Source organism: Lolium rigidum, chromosome 5 (genome assembly GCF_022539505.1).
Source record: "Lolium rigidum isolate FL_2022 chromosome 5, APGP_CSIRO_Lrig_0.1, whole genome shotgun sequence".
Lineage (NCBI taxonomy): Eukaryota > Viridiplantae > Streptophyta > Magnoliopsida > Poales > Poaceae > Lolium > Lolium rigidum.
In genome coordinates, this window is record NC_061512.1 from 158,417,570 (window position 1) to 158,430,984 (window position 13,415).

Consider the following 13,415-nt stretch of genomic DNA (forward strand, 5'->3'; position numbering starts at 1 on the left):
TCAACTATTCTCGAAGCAGAACCTAAGGTATGGCTGCTGTTATCAAAACCAAGCGCCAATAGTGAGTGTTTACTATCAGTGAAACCCACATGTACTGAGTAAGAAAAACGTCAAGATAAATTGAGGACAGACTCCATGGTAATTAAAATGGAAGATGGTAATGAGAACAATGAATTTTATCTCGGACATGGCTATAATAAATAAAAAAAGATCATTCTATGAATGCTTCAGTGTCGTGTAATATTTCTAATTTCCTATGCTTCCTGCAAAAGTATAAATTCCAGCATGAAATGTAAAAATATATCAGACCAGCTTATGCAATAGCTTAACAGAGAGGGGTCGACCATCCTAATTTAGGAATAATAATATTTAGAGCATTGGAGCTACAAAAATCTAGAGCAAAAGAGAAGTAAGCATAACATAGTTTCAGTTTGCATGTTTCATGTCTCAGATTTCATGTTTTCATATATGGAAATGTACTAACAGAGAATCAGTAAAAAAAAATCTAAAGACAAAACATTGAACTAACAATGAAGTGGCCAAAATTAAAAGAACCAGAAAAGAAAACTGTACCATACTAAATGAGAGACCTCACTGAATAAGATGCAATGATTGGTTGATCACATCAGATGGAAACCTGCCTCAACGCAGGAACACAATGGCCCCTGTCAAATGTGTATCAGTCACTAAAAACCAGATGGCTAGGTTTATGGCAAACGTGGAAAATTAAGCTCGGATAACATAATATTGCTAAAAAAAATATATACCAAATGGCATATCAGGATATGCATAGGTTGATTTTGAGGAAAAAAAGTAAGTATCTAGTAAGCTAGATTATAACTAAAGTTCGTCTTTTTACTTCACCAATACTGTAATTAGGTACAGAAGATCCAACCACAATAATGCACTAACACCATTTTATTTTCAGCACAGTTGTGAGATTATTTTAGATAAAGGGAAAGCATACGTTTTATTCAGATTTGCATAAAAATTTAGGACAGTGGTACTCCCTTAGAGTTAACATGTGTGTTGTTTACCGGATAAGTATCCGTTTGACTGCACAAACTGAAGAAAGAATAGAAAATCCAACAAATATGATGCATAGCTCTAGAAAGCGATCCTGGCCCTCATCGTAACGTGGAAGTACCTCTTTCTGAATTCTGACCTGTCCTCCGGAGCGATCTACTGGACTGACAACCCGGCAATCTGGCCTCTCCCATAGCACCAGCAGGGATGCCCTGGTGGATCATGTTGGTCTGCCCCATTCATATTCAGAATTACAAAATCAAATGCAAGTGCTCGCCTCAAAGACGCACAACAATGAAACAAACCAAATCATCAGGTGATACTGATCACACCAAACTTTGTAGTTACCTGAGAACTGGAAAGTCACACATTAGAAACTCTAAATCCATGAAGGCAACTTTCAGAACCTGCAGAAGCAACAACGTAAAAAACACGTTGTATCAATTTTGCAATATAGTTAGACTTTTAACTGATGCATAAAAAGAAGACACGGATGGTTATTGTAATTTATTTTTGCAGGGCCCCCTGCTTCAATTTGAGAGCACGCTGGAGAGAGGATAAAAATCTAGCAACCGAGCCAGATTGGTGGGCATCACGCTTGGGCAGCAGGCATCCTAACCATTGGCGACCCTTACCTCCGCAGCCCCTATCCCCAAATCCTCCCAGCATGACGGATAGGCCTGGATGTGGCGAGTCAGCACGGCAAATTGCTGAAGAGCGGCGAGGAAGGCACCCTGGAGAGGCAGGATACCGCTGGAAGGCATGGATGACGGTAGGGCGACATGAGAGGGAGTGGAGGCTGCCTAGAGGAGCAGAGGCAGCCACTGGGCCTCGCTCGGGGTGCCGCCCACCACTCGTGCTCGCCGGAGCCGGACACCGTGGCGGAGCTCGGCACGACTCCAATCTGGCCGCCTCGAATCATGCGGAAGCAACATGAGGCGTTGGTATCTGGGGACGGCCGGCGACGCGGGAAACCACACCGGCAGTAGTAGGGCAGCTGTTGCCCATGAGAAGGTGGGCGCCGGGCCAAGGGGAGGATGATGACGGCGGCAATAGATACGAAGATGACAGAAGAGAGAAAAAGGGAGATGTTGGGGCGAAGTGGATATGCTCGATCGTGGCACCTCTTTGACCGAAACTAACTGGAGTACGTGGCAACACACGGTGATGAAGCCAGTCTGTTAGATCTACAACCGGTAACCGGTTGCCCATCCACACAAAAAATTTGTAACCGGTCAAGTAAATCAATTGGGCCATAGAAAAGGAGAGTACGTGTCCAGCAACGGCTGAAGGAAAGAAGAGATAATTTGTCCATCTACAGTGCCCTGATCCTGCCCCAATTAATTAGGAAACGCTAAACCGTTCAACTTTTATATAGTGTATAATTACGCGCGCGAGCGGGCAGGCTTTTGGAGATTACGTGTGCACCCGTGAAAATGCACTAGCTTCATTTTTTAAACTGGTCCTAATTTATGGCTAGCTAGTAATGCATCCAACCTCCATGTATACTACTCATCATTTGGATCCTAATTTTTCGTCTCCCGCGTGATCAGCTCACAAGTAGTAGTACTACTACTCATCATTTGGATCCTAGTTAATACTACTAGCACTGGCTGCTATACACACGACAAATTTCGTACGATTTTTGTACGATCCAACTCATCACACGCACGCAAAGAGCGGTTTAGCTTTGGGCTGAAACTCTGACTTGGGATCTGGAAGAAAAGACCTGGTCTATTCTCCTATCAAGATAGACCCTCTCCACTGAGTGACACGAGTGTAAACATCTCTAAAATAGTTGTAGGCTTTCCCGAAATAGCTAGTGAAAAATAGGTGCAAACGTACCTGTTTATTTAAATTTTAAAAAATCGTTATTTAAAGTTCTTTAAAAATATAAAATAAATATTTACATGTAGCTTACAAGTGCCAATTCCCCAGAAAACATATGATTGTATCTCACTTATATAAATCTGAAAAAATATACAAATAACACTATAAGGATTGGATTTACACATGAGAACTGGCACGAGTAAGTATTAATATAATATGTACATGCAAAAAAATTAATTCAAATTTTTCCGAAACTTATAATATGTAAACGAACCGTAGCTCTCAGAGTGTCATCCTGCTTTTGCCCCAGTCTCGCCCGTCATTGATTCAAAAAAAAAAACTAGTTAGGGTGGATGTCCAAGTGTCGCATCGAGCGGCATCCTGTGTCGGTGTGGAAAGAGGGCTCGATATTGTCGAGGATCCGACGCGAGTCCCAAACCTCGAGCTCCTGATGCGCGTGCGGCGTTGGAAACTAGCCGTGGACACGATCTTCCGCATATCACGGTCATGGGCCCCCTCCTCCCACCCCTAGTGCGCCTGCGAGCTCCCTCCGCCAGCAATGCAACCTCCATGTTGTCGTCATAGCAAGTTTGGTCCCTCGCCACTGCCTTTGCTGCTTGCACCATCGCTAGGCGGCCCGCTCCAACCCTCGGGTTTGCGGATCCTCCTTGCGCGAGGTGAAGGAGGAGCCGGAGTTCGCGACGCCGCCCGTAATCCGAGGCGCGGCGGCAATAGCGTTAGCCGGCAGCAGCACTGGCGCGCCGGAGGTGCCCTCCTCATCCCGAAGCCGGAGGTAAAGGAGGAGTAGGACGACGAGGCAGCCGGTAAGGCGGCGCTGTTGGCGGAGTACAAGCGGCAAGAACGTCTCATCGCCAGCAGCGATGACCCCGAGGACCGCCCTGGCTTGCGAGCGGCGTCCTTGGCATCGTTGAACGACAAGGACGCCTGGAGGGGCGACCTCGACGCGGCGATCACCATGTCCATCCGTGACTCTGGGAAGCCGCTCGTGGACCTCACCGACGACGGCGAGGCTGGGCCAAGCGGCATGGTGAAGGACGAGCCCGACGAGCGCGACAAGCAGGACGTCGTTGTCGACGACATGTACAACTTCCACCAGTACACGACGCCTCTGGCCGCCGCAAGTACTACTAGATTAGGGTTTAGTTTAAATTTTATCGAATTTCGTTTGAATCTATGTAATATATAGCAAGTCTGAACAAATTCGCTTAATTTTTAAATATCTGAAATTTTGTTTGGGGGACGCGGTCTGGAAGCGACGTCCCCAAACACAGCACGAAGGAAACACGTCCCCAAATAATAAATCCAGCGTCATTTGGAGACCGCTTTGCGGAACGCTGTTGGAGGGGATGCTCTTAGTATATGTTTCGGATCCAATAGTATTTTTAGCTCGGCAGTACTGCGGTTTAGATCTTAGCTGAACTTGTGCACTGGGAAGAAAAGGGAGCACCAAGAGAAAGGAGAATCGTACACAGATCGGACAAGATTTGTCGTGTGTGAAGCACTTTCGTACTAGAAATTCATCGGCAATGCATGCATATACATGTTGTACTACCAGCTACTACTCCTACTTGTGGATCGGTTGAGATGTACGAGTTGTACCATTTCTTCCGTTAATAAAGTCGTAATGGCCGAACCGAGGAGAACCCTTGTAAAATGCAGATCAAAGAAAAAGAAAAAAAAAACACAGAAAACCCAAACTTGGCACCGAAGACATTGAAACGAGACCGAGTCAAGTCGGGGCTCCATGGCGATGCCCCCAAGAGGGTAACGACGCACTGCGCCACCGACGTTGGGACCGCGAGGTTTAGGGTTTTAACCCGGAGCTATACCACGGTGTGGATACCCACAACGACGCCCCCAAGAGATTTATAGCACCCACAGGCATCACCACCATTGGCGCTGAGCTTTCTCGAAGAAGCATCCACACAGCGTGCCCTGCTGTCCCCGAGTTAGGCTTCCGAAAGACGATGCAGGAGCTTCCAAAGCCGAAGCGCCGCCGACACCAGGATCCCTCACCGTCCGCTCCATGCCATCCCCTTGACCGAAGAGGTGGACCACCATCGCGTAGTCCACCTTCCGGGGTCGCTGCCCCGGCATCCCCCGAACTCGAGCCCATGACTTGAGGAGCACACTGCAATGCCGGAGAATTGGACAGGGTAGGACGACACCATAACCAGCAGCCATCAAGGCACACGGTAGCCCATGGGATGGGATATGCCCTCCGCCACCCGAGGTGCACGCCATCGGACGCAGTAGCATGGCTGATTATGCCTAGATCAGGCCATGCCGCCTGCCGGCCGAGACAGCACACTGCCGCAAAGAAGCACACACACCGCGACGTCCGGGGACAGAGTCACGCCGATAAAGGCGCCACCACGTCACTGGTCAAGCCGATCACTTATGTCGGCGTCCAAGATCCCGGCTAGACATATGGCAACGTTGTTGATATCGGAGTCGTGCACACCCGCCCTTCCCTTGTGTACTTTGTTCATCGTGAGACTGTCGTAGAACCAGTGGCGCGAGGTTTTTCTGGCCCTTGGTTGTGCGGTTCCAGGGAAACCTATTTTGTGGGCCCCACATAGTGTACTCGTAGCTTCTCTATAAAATTAGTTATTCCTCGTGACTTTTGTTGAGCATTACAAAAAAGCAACCATTAGTTTTTTTTTTTGTCGGGACCCTGAAAGCAACCATTAGTTGACTATTAAATGTTGGTGGTACATTATTCTCTTAGAGTAGGGATGGAATTCCTGAATTTCCTTGGATTCGTACGTGATCGAGGAGCATGCATGCATGCATTTGGGTTGAAAGGGAAAAAAATGAAAGAAAGGAAATGATGTGGAGTAGTACGTGAGCAAGTTATGTTTTGTTTTCTTTTCAAATTCAGCGAGATCGAGTAGGTGTGTTGGAAACAAGCGAGGGAGATTGAGAGGTGAACCAACAGTTGAAAGTGGTACTACAAGCTTGATGAAATGGGTGTGTGGATGGATCGCGAATGAATTGGATTTCCCGGACGAAACGTTGGAATGCACCGCGCGCACTTGACTTGATCCGAAGCTGGAATTGTAAGAGACGTGATCGAAGTACTGGGTAAGGATGAGTGAGACGGTAATTAATTACGCGTGCGCGGGGATTAATTGAGCGGAAAAGTTGTTGGACGATGAAACACGCGCGCGAGCTGAGCCGGCGGCGATGCATCTCCTTTCTTAATTAATCCTGCAGCGATGGATCGATCGGCGCACGCAACTCGGGCAATTTTGACAAAAATAACCCTACAACGAAACAAATTCATAAATTGAACTCTCAGCGAAACAATTTCACAAAACTAACCTCTTTTTGCCGCGCCTGTCTGCAGGGCGGCACACACCATCGTGCCACGCCATAGAGAAAGGCGTCACACACGCCACCACGCTGGCAGCGTGGGTCCCAGCTGCGTTGGTGTCACGCCCTGCTGTGGGGCGCTGCACAGTGGCGTGCAGCGACGAGGACAGGGGCGCTGCACGTATTTTGCTAGCTGTTCCACGCCTGGTGCTGCTCACTGCGGCGTAAGGGCATCTCCAACCGGGCGACCCATCCCGCGCCCGCGCGTCCGGATGGGTCCAATGGACAAGAACCCGCCAACGACGCGGACCCATCCCTAAAACGGATGCCCGCGGCGTCCGGAACGACGCAAACCCGGCCCAAATCTTGGCCGGGTTTGCGTGGCCGCGGACGCGAAAGGCTGGTCGCTCGCGTCCGCCCGCTGTCCGCCCTCGGCCCGCGTGTCATAGGCATAAATAATATTTTTCATTAAATAGAACTCATTACAATTTTTTTTTAGCTACTACTTCTATCCTAAATACGTACGGGGCCGGCGGCCTCGCGCGCGACTCCTCGCCGGCTCGCCGTCGGGGCCGTGGATTTCACTCGACGCGGGCGGCTCGTACGCGTGAGGATTCCACCCGGCTTCCTACGGGCCGGGTGGCGCGTCGGCGGCGGCGCGGGCGTCGGCGGCGGCGCGGGCGGCTTCGCGGGCCTCGGCAGCTTGGACGGAGGGCATCATCCTCCTCCTTCCGCCCGCGCAGCTCGGGCGCGCTCGCGCTCCGCCTCTCGCGGCGGAACCATCCGCTTCCCGCATAGCTCAAGCTCCCGCGGGTCGGCGCGTTCCACGGCGGTGCGCGCCTCCAAGCGGACGCGGCCGGCGGCTCGGGCCTCGTGGTTGTCCTGCCGCCGGCGCATGCGCTCTTGCCGGCCGCGCTCCGCCGACGCAGACATCCTCCCGGGCGCGCCGCTCGGGCGACGGCATCCGGATGAGGTCACGGGCTGCTCGCATAGCGAGCAGCCTCGTTCTTCCGGCCGAGGAGGTCGCCTAGCGGCGGCGGCCGGCCCGCCGATGCCCTCGTGCTCCTTCGTCACGCGCGTGAGGTCGGCGAGACGCTCCTCGATGGCGGCGTTGATGTTCGCCATCGCGAGGTCCTCCGCGGCGACGGGCTCCTCCGCGGCGTCCGCCCTCCTCCACGGCCGCGTACCGGCCGTCCGCGGTCTCGTGCCGCCCTCCGCGGCCGCTTCCCCCATCTCCGCGTCACCGGCCTTCTTTGCCGCCGCCTCGGCGGCGACGCGGAGCGCCTCGTCGTCGGCGACCCACCGCGAGTCCGCGCGCTCCTCCTCGTCCGTCCGCGGGAACCCGGCCCGGGCGGCGAGGGAGAGCTTGGCCCATGTGGACCGAAGGGTGCGCGGCATGGCGCCGGACAAGGTGGAGGGAAGAGAACGGTGATGCGGTCCGGGTGAGACCGCCGCCGTCTTTATAGCCGGCGGTCTCGGCGGGAAACTTGGGCGCGAGCGCGCGCCAATGGCGTTTCGCGCGCGGGAACCTTGGTGCGCGCGGGATCTTTCCCGCGCGTTCCACCTCCCGCCATGGCTGTCCCGTCGAGGCCTGCCATGGCGCAGCGCCGCGCAGCGAAGACGAACCACGTGGCGTCTCTTTGGGTCGCCGCGTTGGGCGCCGCGTGCGACCCAAACGGACACGCGGACGCGGGGCGCTGTCCGCGTGTCCGGGCGGCCACGCAAACGGCCCAAAACGGACGGCCCGGCGCGTCCGTTTGGGTCGCCCGGTTGGAGATGCCCTAAGCTTCATTTCATTCACGAGAGCTAGCTCTTCAAGGCCGCGGCTGGGTTAGAAGACCACAGCAAATCTGCTGGAGCTAGCTAGAGATCAGCGCAAAGGTAGTGTTCGACGTGATTTGTACCCGGCAAACGGAAATTAGTTAAAAGTGTAAGAGCATCTCCAGACGCCTTCCCAAAACGTCCACTAAACCGCGTCGGATTGAGCGTTTGGGGACGTGTTTTGTTCGCGTCGTGTTTGGGGACGTCGCTCCCCAGTCACGTCCCAAACAAAATTTCGGAAATTTTAAACTTAAACGAGATTCGATTAGATTCGTTCAAACTTGACATATATTACATAGATTCGAACGAAATTTGACTAAATTTAAACTAAATATAATCTAGAAGTACTTGCGGTGGCCGGAGGCGTCGTAGTACTAGTGGAAGTTGTACATGTCGTCGGTGACGACCTCCTGCTTGACGCGCTCGTCGACGGGCTCGTCCTTCACCAAGTCGCTTGGTCCTGCCTCGTCGTCGTCGGTGAGATCAACGAGCAGCTTGCCAGAGTCGCGGATGGACATGGCGATCGCCATGTCGAGGTCGCCCCTCAGACGTCCTTGTCGTTCATCGACGCCAAGCACGCCGCCCGCAGCCCTGGGCAGTCCTCGGGGTCGTCGCTGCTGGCGATGAGCCGCTGCTGCCGCTCGTACTCCGCCGGCAGCGCCGCCTGCGACGCTTCCTCCGCCACGCCTCTCTTGCTGTCGTCAGCTGCCGCTGCCGCCACGCCACGCCTCGTGTTGACGGGCGTCGCCGGGTCCTCCTTCACCACGTGTTTGGAGACGTTGTAGGGCGCCGAGCGGTACGACGAGGACGGCGTCGATCGGGCTGGTCCTGAGGAAGAAGAGTTCGAGGAGGACGAGTCCTCCTCGGCTGCCATTGCGGTGGTCCTCCTCGAGGAGACGGTGGCGGTGACGGCGGCGTCTCCAACCTTGGAGCACCGTTGCGGATGCCGCGGATGACGTTGTCGAGGGTGCGCCCCGGAACGCCCCAGAACAAGACGCGGCCGTCCTTGTTCCAGCTGTTGGGCCCGCCAACGAGGCCGGCGGTGTTGTACATCTCGATGCCGTACTTGGCCTTGAAGTACGTCGCCCACCACTCGTCGTTGTCGTTGGCCGCCCATGTCGGATCCGCCCATTCTTTGGCGGTGAGTTGAGCCCGCCGGCCTTGATGTCGTCCCTCCATTGGTCCGTGCCCGGCTTTGGTGGCGGCGGGCTCTTAAAGTTTTTATTCGGGTCAATTCGTTTATAGCAAATGATCGGCGCCGTTTTCTAAACTGAACCCGTAAATTAACGGTTATTTTACAGTACTTATACGGATATCATGTGTATTTATACGGTGGTATTGCGCAACTAAAATGCATTTCCAGCACACTTGAATAAGTGATTTCCGTTTGCCGGGTACAAAATCACGTTGAACAGTACCTTTGCTGAACTCTATCTAGCTCCAGCAGGTTTGGTGTGGTCGATCCGTGGCATCGTGCACCCAGCCGTGGCCTTCAAGAGTTAGCTCCGGTGAATGAACTGAACCATAAGCCGGGAGCAGTTAGCAGCACCAGGCGTGGAACAACAAAATATGTGTAACGCCCCTGTCCTCGGCGTTGCAAGCCACTGTGCAGCGCCCCACTGCAGGGCGTGACACCATCGTAGCTGGGACCCACGCTGCCAGCGTGTGGCGGCGTGTGTGACGCCTTTCTCTGTGGCGTGGCACAATAGTGTGTGGCGCCCTGAAGACAGGCGCGGCAAAAAGAGGTTAGTTTTGTGAAATTGTTTTGTTGAGAGTTTAATTTTCGAATTTGTTTTGTTGTAGGGTTATTTTTGTCGAAATTGCCCGCAACTCGCGCAGACTGCTGCTTCGGTTTCTGGCCGGGCTCCACTCCCGCAGGCGCGGCGCAGCAATCTATGCGAGACGTGAGAAGGGGGCGTACGCAACAAGTGCGACTTCCTGGACATCGCTGTCCAACAGCTGCGTACGCAAGCGCCGCTGGCGCGCGCTCCCGCGGGACGAGCAGGTGCTGGTCGATTTCGACCCCTATTGGTTCGAGGGACGCGCCGTCCGCGCCGCCGGGAAGATCTACTGGCACATCTGCCAGTCCTCGCGCCTGCTCGTGCTGGACCCTTCCACGCTCAGCTTCTCCTACCTGCCGGCGCCGGGCGAGCTGTTTGCGCACAACCGCAACCCCAAGTACCGCATCGGGGAGACGCCGGATGGCCGCCTTTGCCTGGTCACCGACGCCCAGCAGCAGCTGCAGCTCCATGTTGCTGGATTCTGGAGAGGAAAATCGTCGACTTGCTCGTGCTCTGCGACAAGCTGCATGGCCTTCCCGCCGACCCCATGTTCAGGACCCTCTGCGTCTGGCCCAGCGACATGGACGCCGGCCGCACAGGGAAGGTGTTCATCAAGACGTGGGGATTCGGCCGCTTCTCCTTCCATATGGACACTGGCAAGATGGAGCTCCTGGCGACCAAACGTGGCAAGGAATATGGGCACCCTATGTTCGCCTACTTCCTCGCATGGCCGCCCGCGTTCCTGGCACCAGACAACTGATTTTCAGGTAATTTCTAGGACAATCCTCTCCCAGCTCTTAATGGTGTCATTTTTGTGCACAATTGTTTTGCTTGGAGTAGCTTGTTGCGGGTGCATAATACTACTACCATAAGTATGTGCATTAGCTTTTTTTTATAACATACACCTCTTTTATTCATTGGAGATAAGTGTTACATCTGAAACCAAGAGGTATAATCACATCAGGAGGTTCATTATCCAGACATTTTGGACTGAACCTTTTGCTAGCCTAGCTAATTCATGAGTATGTGCGTTAGCTTTGTTGGAAGCACAGTTTTCCATCCTTTCTAGGATCTGTTAGGTTATAGGGATTTCTTAGCTTCTTGCAAGATACTCCGTAGGTAGCAATAGGATACTGAAGTGTTTGTGCTCAAAATCACAAGGTGGGAGGCCATCATCCATGTTCTCATCACAGTTTTGTTGGTTGCTAGTGCTAATTGGTGCTGCATGGTTCATAGTCTCTACACATGTTCGTTGTCCTATCCTGCCGTTTTAGTTGTATTTGTCATCCCGAAGCTTACAAATTTGGAAATTGTAATTGTGACAACAGGACCAACCACAAGGGTTATCTCAGTACTATGTTGGTACTATGTTACATGACATCAAACTTCATTTGAAGCTTTCCTAGGACCGGTTTTATGCACCCTAGGCCACATGTAGTTTCGACAACAGGACCAACCACAAGGGTTATCTCCGCTCCATGTTGCTTTGGATTGTAATGTTCATTTTTTTGAGATGTGTCGCATAGAGAGAAAACCCTAGGCTCCTCGCGTCGCGCCCGCGCGCGACCGAGGGCCTCCCCGGCGGCGCCCTCCTCGTCCACCTCCCCTCCCTCCCTCCCTCGCCGCCGCCGGAGGCCGTCGCCGGGCAAAGCCCGCGCGGCGGCGGCGGCGGCGGCGGGGCCCCTCTTCTCCCTCGCGCGGAGGTGGCGGCGCGGGCCCCTGCGGCCGGCGAGGGCGTCGCGTTGGCGGTGGGCGCGACGGCGTGGCCCCTGCGGTGGCGGCGTGGAGACACGGACGGAAGGGCGCGTCGCGGCGGCGGCGGTTCCCCGGAGCTGCCATGGTGGCGGGCGGCGCGAACTCCGGCCTGGGCGGGCGGAGGATGACGAGGGCGACGCGGAGGTGCTTGGCGCGGCGTGCGGCGGCGCGGCGCCCGTCCGGCATGACGCGGGGAGCTCCGGCGTGGTGGGGGCTGCGGCCTTGAGGGATCGGCCACCTCGGGTCGGGTCGGGGCAGGGGCCCCGGGCCCTTTTCGAGCCCATCGTCGCCCAGATCTGCTGAGCTCCGGCAGCCATGGGGGCTGCAGGTGGTGTTCTCCAGTGGTGTCGGGGGCGATGGCCGGCTTGCTCCTCGTTCGGCGTCCGGCGGCCTCGATGCGACGCTCCTCTTCCTTTTCCTCTTTGCCCGGTGTCGAGTTGGGAAGCCGGGGCGGCGGCCCTGGAAGGTGGGAGTCATGATGGTTGGCGGGCGAGCCAATGACTGCGGTGCTGGCCGGTGACCACGGCCGTGGGGGCGGCGTGGTGGTCGGCGAGTTGAGTCTTGTGGGGTGTAGATGGCGGTGATGTTGCCAAAGGGAAACCTTTGCCCCTCGGGCCACGGCGGCGGCGTTCGCGGACGGCGCTCCCTTGTTGAAGGCGACGTGAGGCCAATCTCCGTCACTCTACTTCGTCCGGGTGAAAACCCAAGATCCTCGGATCGGGCGGTGGCGGCACTCTGGTGTCGTACTCTTCTTGAAGACACCGTCTTGGAGCCCACAGCGCGAGGCTCACCGTTGGTTGTGACGGAGGTGATTCTTCGGCGATCTTCGGCAAGGCTTGCTCCGTGCCCTCCCCTTGTCGAGCTTCCTTGGCGCTGCTGTTCGGTTTGTGAGCAACGTGGGTCGGTCCCCGGTGGTGGTCGGCTTCCGGTGGCGTTTCTGCGACGGTGGAGTGCTGTTGAGGCGCGCGTGAAAAATGGCTCACTCTCGAGTGAGCTCCGGCCCGACACTCGTAGACTCCGGTTCTACCCCGAGTCCTCGTAGGCGCTTTGGCTGAGCTTGTTGGTCCAATTCTGGCTGTAGTTTCTTCGGTAGTGCGTGTGGGTGTGTGGTGTCGTTTTGTAAGCTGGGTTCAGCACTTTGTATCGTTCTCGCCGTTGGTGGCTTTGTTAATTCAAAGTCGGGCACTTGAGTGCCTTTTATCTAAAAAAAAAAAAAATGTTCATTTTGATTATGCAGTTTTGTACAATGGGTTTGCAATTTAACCGCCCGCTCTCACTCTGATTTCCTTGTTCATTTTGATTTATCATAGACAACTTTGAGATCCCCATCAGAATTAACAAACGTGCATATTTTCCTGGGGGATTAGTTGCTTGATAGTTTAGTTTAAGAGGCTTGTTGCAATTTTGTGACTGGACTTTTTAGCTTCTGTTTCTGAATGATGTACCTCGAAAATCAGCATCTTGAGCAATCCCATCTTACTTCATACTACCTCCGTTCCAATGAACAAGGCTTGTATTTTTTTTCCTCTAAAAGTCAAACTATGTAAAATTTGACCAAGTTTTTAGTAAAAATCATTGACATGTACAAAAAACGTAAATACCGTTAGATACATCATGAAATGTATTTTCATGTGATATCTATATAATTTTATAGCTGTTCATAGTTTTTTCTAAAAGTTTTGTTAAACCTTACTTAGCTTCAATTTTCTTAAGAAAATATAAGCCTTATTCATTTGAACTGAGGTAGTACCATAATGTGTTTATTCTCTTGGACATTCGGGGTTGGCCGTTTTTCTTGGTTATAAAAAGTGTCATTGATCACATTAAGTTCCATACTGCCACAACTAATCTCAACTTTACATT

The 13,415-nt window shown here is 53.4% G+C and overlaps 1 protein-coding gene across 4 annotated transcripts; it reads right to left on the bottom strand.

The window, feature by feature from the left end:
• Nucleotides 1–7: 7 nt before the first annotated feature.
• LOC124657710 lies at nucleotides 8–1,840 on the bottom strand. 4 transcript variants are annotated; one of them, XR_006988808.1, is made up of 4 exons: nucleotides 1,662–1,840; nucleotides 1,375–1,433; nucleotides 1,148–1,256; nucleotides 8–665 (listed from the first exon to the last, which is right to left on the bottom strand). XR_006988808.1 is itself a non-coding variant. In XM_047196224.1 (4 exons), the coding sequence occupies exons 1-4, from the start codon at nucleotides 1,788–1,790 to the stop codon at nucleotides 621–623; spliced, it is 324 nt and encodes a 107-aa protein (XP_047052180.1). In that variant the 5' UTR covers nucleotides 1,791–1,840; the 3' UTR covers nucleotides 8–620. The 4 variants fall into 4 exon arrangements, 2 of the variants coding, with proteins under 2 accessions (XP_047052180.1, XP_047052179.1); XM_047196224.1 differs by having other exon boundaries at nucleotides 1,148–1,238; XR_006988807.1 differs by having other exon boundaries at nucleotides 8–1,256.
• Nucleotides 1,841–13,415: the final 11,575 nt, after the last annotated feature.

Bases quoted from the DNA above. Each gene is read 5' to 3' on its own strand.
- LOC124657710 (XM_047196223.1), bottom strand. From the start codon at position 1,790: ATGCCTTCCAGCGGTATCCTGCCTCTCCAGGGTGCCTTCCTCGCCGCT. The intron at 1,434-1,661 runs GTAAGGGTCGCC...TTGCTTCTGCAG, and splicing joins TGGGGATAGGGGCTGCGGAG to GTTCTGAAAGTTGCCTTCAT. The intron at 1,239-1,374 runs GTAACTACAAAG...ATGATCCACCAG, and splicing joins TGTGACTTTCCAGTTCTCAG to GGCATCCCTGCTGGTGCTAT.